The sequence below is a fragment of the Oncorhynchus masou genome, unplaced genomic scaffold (assembly GCF_036934945.1).
Source record: "Oncorhynchus masou masou isolate Uvic2021 unplaced genomic scaffold, UVic_Omas_1.1 unplaced_scaffold_536, whole genome shotgun sequence".
NCBI lineage: Eukaryota > Metazoa > Chordata > Actinopteri > Salmoniformes > Salmonidae > Oncorhynchus > Oncorhynchus masou.
This window is the reverse complement of record NW_027011770.1, coordinates 231,451-233,619: the sequence shown is the minus strand read 5'-3', so window position 1 is coordinate 233,619 and position 2,169 is coordinate 231,451. Positions and strand designations below refer to the sequence as shown.

General features: G+C 55.7%; 1 protein-coding gene across 1 annotated transcript in view; it reads left to right on the top strand.

The window, feature by feature from the left end:
* LOC135535952 (uncharacterized protein KIAA1755-like) overlaps positions 1-1,921 on the top strand; it is a 165,073-nt gene extending 163,152 nt beyond the window's left edge. Inside the window, exons 13-14 of the mRNA XM_064962356.1 lie at positions 1,071-1,472; positions 1,568-1,921. Coding sequence (XP_064818428.1) covers positions 1,071-1,472; positions 1,568-1,921 — 756 coding nt within the window. The remainder of the gene's footprint in view (positions 1-1,070; positions 1,473-1,567) is intronic.
* The last annotated feature ends 248 nt before the right edge of the window (positions 1,922-2,169 follow it).

Sequence of the window (2,169 nt, the reverse complement as noted above, 5' to 3'; positions counted from 1 at the left end):
CCAACCAGGGTCTCCCAGAGTCTAACCCATGATCTGGGCAAACAATCATACCTCCCCCTGGTCTCCCAGAGTCTAACCCATGATCTGGGGAAACAACATACCTCCCCCTGGTCTCCCAGAGTCTACCAACCAGGGTCTCCCAGAGTCTAACCCATGATCTGGGCAAACAATCATACCTCCCCCTGGTCTCCCAGAGTCTAACCCATGATCTGGGCAAACAACATACCTCCCCCTGGTCTCCCAGAGTCTAACCCATGATCTGGGCAAACAATCATACCTCCCCCTGGTCTCCCAGAGTCTAACCCATGATCTGGGCAAAGAATCACACCTCCCCCTGGTCTCCCAGAGTCTAACCCATGATCTGGGCAAAGAATCACACCTCCCCCTGGTCTCCCAGAGTCTAACCCATGATCTGGGCAAACAACATACCTCCCCCTGGTCTCCCAGAGTCTACCAAGCAGGGTCTCCCAGAGTCTACCAAGCAGGGTCTCCCAGTCTACCAAGCAGGGTCTCCCAGTCTACCAACCAGGGTCTCCCAGAGTCTACCAACCAGGGTCTCCCAGAGTCTACCAACCAGGGTCTCCCAGTCTACCAACCAGGGTCTCCCAGAGTCTACCAACCAGGGTCTCCCAGAGTCTACCAACCAGGGTATCCCAGGGTCTACCAACCAGGGTATCCCAGGGTCTACCAACCAGGGTCTCCCAGGGTCTACCAACCAAGGTGTCCCAGAGTCTACCAACCAGGATCTACCAACCAGGGTCTCCCAGTCTATCAACCAGGGTCTCCCAGTCTACCAACCAGGGTCTCCCAGTCTACCAACCAGCGTCTCCCAGTCTACCAACCAGCGTCTCCCAGTCTACCAACCAGGGTCTCCCAGAGTCTACCAACCAGGGTCTCCCAGAGTCTACCAACCAGGGTCTCCCAGTCTACCAACCAGGGTCTCCCAGTCTACCAACCAGGGTCTCCCAACCAGGGTCTCCCAGAGTCTACCAACCAGGGTCTCCCAGGGTCTACCAACCAGGGTCTCCCAGGGTCTACCAACCAGGGTCTCCCAGGTTTCTACCAACCAGGGTCTCCCAGAGTCTACCAACCAGGGTCTCCCAGAGTCTACCAACCAGGGTCTCCCAGAGTCTACCAACCAGGGTCTCCCAGTCTACCAACCAGGGTCTACCAACCAGGGTCTCCCAGAGTCAACCAACCAGGGTCTCCCAGTCTACCAACCAGGGTCTACCAGAGTCTACCAATCAGGGTCTCCCAGAGTCTACCAATCAGGGTCTCCCAGAGTCTACCAATCAGGGTCTCCGGAGTCTACCAACCAGGGTCTCCGGAGTCTACCAACCAGGGTCTCCGGAGTCTACCAACCAGGGTCTCCCAGGGTCTACCAACCAGGGTCTCCCAGGGTCTACCAACCAGGGTCTCACAGGGTCTATCAACCAGGGTCTCCCAGAGTCTACCAACCAGGGTCTCCCAGAGTCTACCAACCAGGGTCTCCCAGTCTACCAACCAGGGTCTACCAACCAGGGTCTCCCAGAGTCAACCAACCAGGGTCTCCCAGTCTACCAACCAGGGTCTCCCAGAGTCTACCAACCAGGGTCTCCCAGAGTCTACCAACCAGGGTCTCCCAGTCAACCAACCAGGGTCTCCCAGTATCTACCAACCAGGTTCTCCCAGAGTCTATCAACCAGGGTCTCCCAGTCTACCAACCAGGGTCTCCCAGTCTACCAACCAGGGTCTCCCAGAGTCTACCAACCAGGGTCTCCCAGAGTCTACCAACCAGGGTCTCCCAGTCAACCAACCAGGGTCTCCCAGTGTCTACCAACCAGGGTCTCCCAGTATCTACCAACCAGGGTCTCCCAGAGTTTACCAACCAGGGTCTCCCAGGGTCTACCAACCAGGGTCTCCCAGGGTCTGGGCCTGTTAAAACACACTATTAAACCAGGAACCAACTAGCCACAATGATCTGGCCCTCTATCCATCTCTTTAGCTGTTGAGCCTGGGGGACGTGTTTAGTGACTGAGATACTTGGCACTGAGGCAGTTTTTTGGGTTAATCTGTTGCAGAGATCGTAGCTGGGGGGGATCAGACGATAAACATTTTAATATGTCTACTTGGGCTACATGATGTAAATAGCTGTGTTTATAGGAGTGTGTATGTCAAACACTGAGTTCA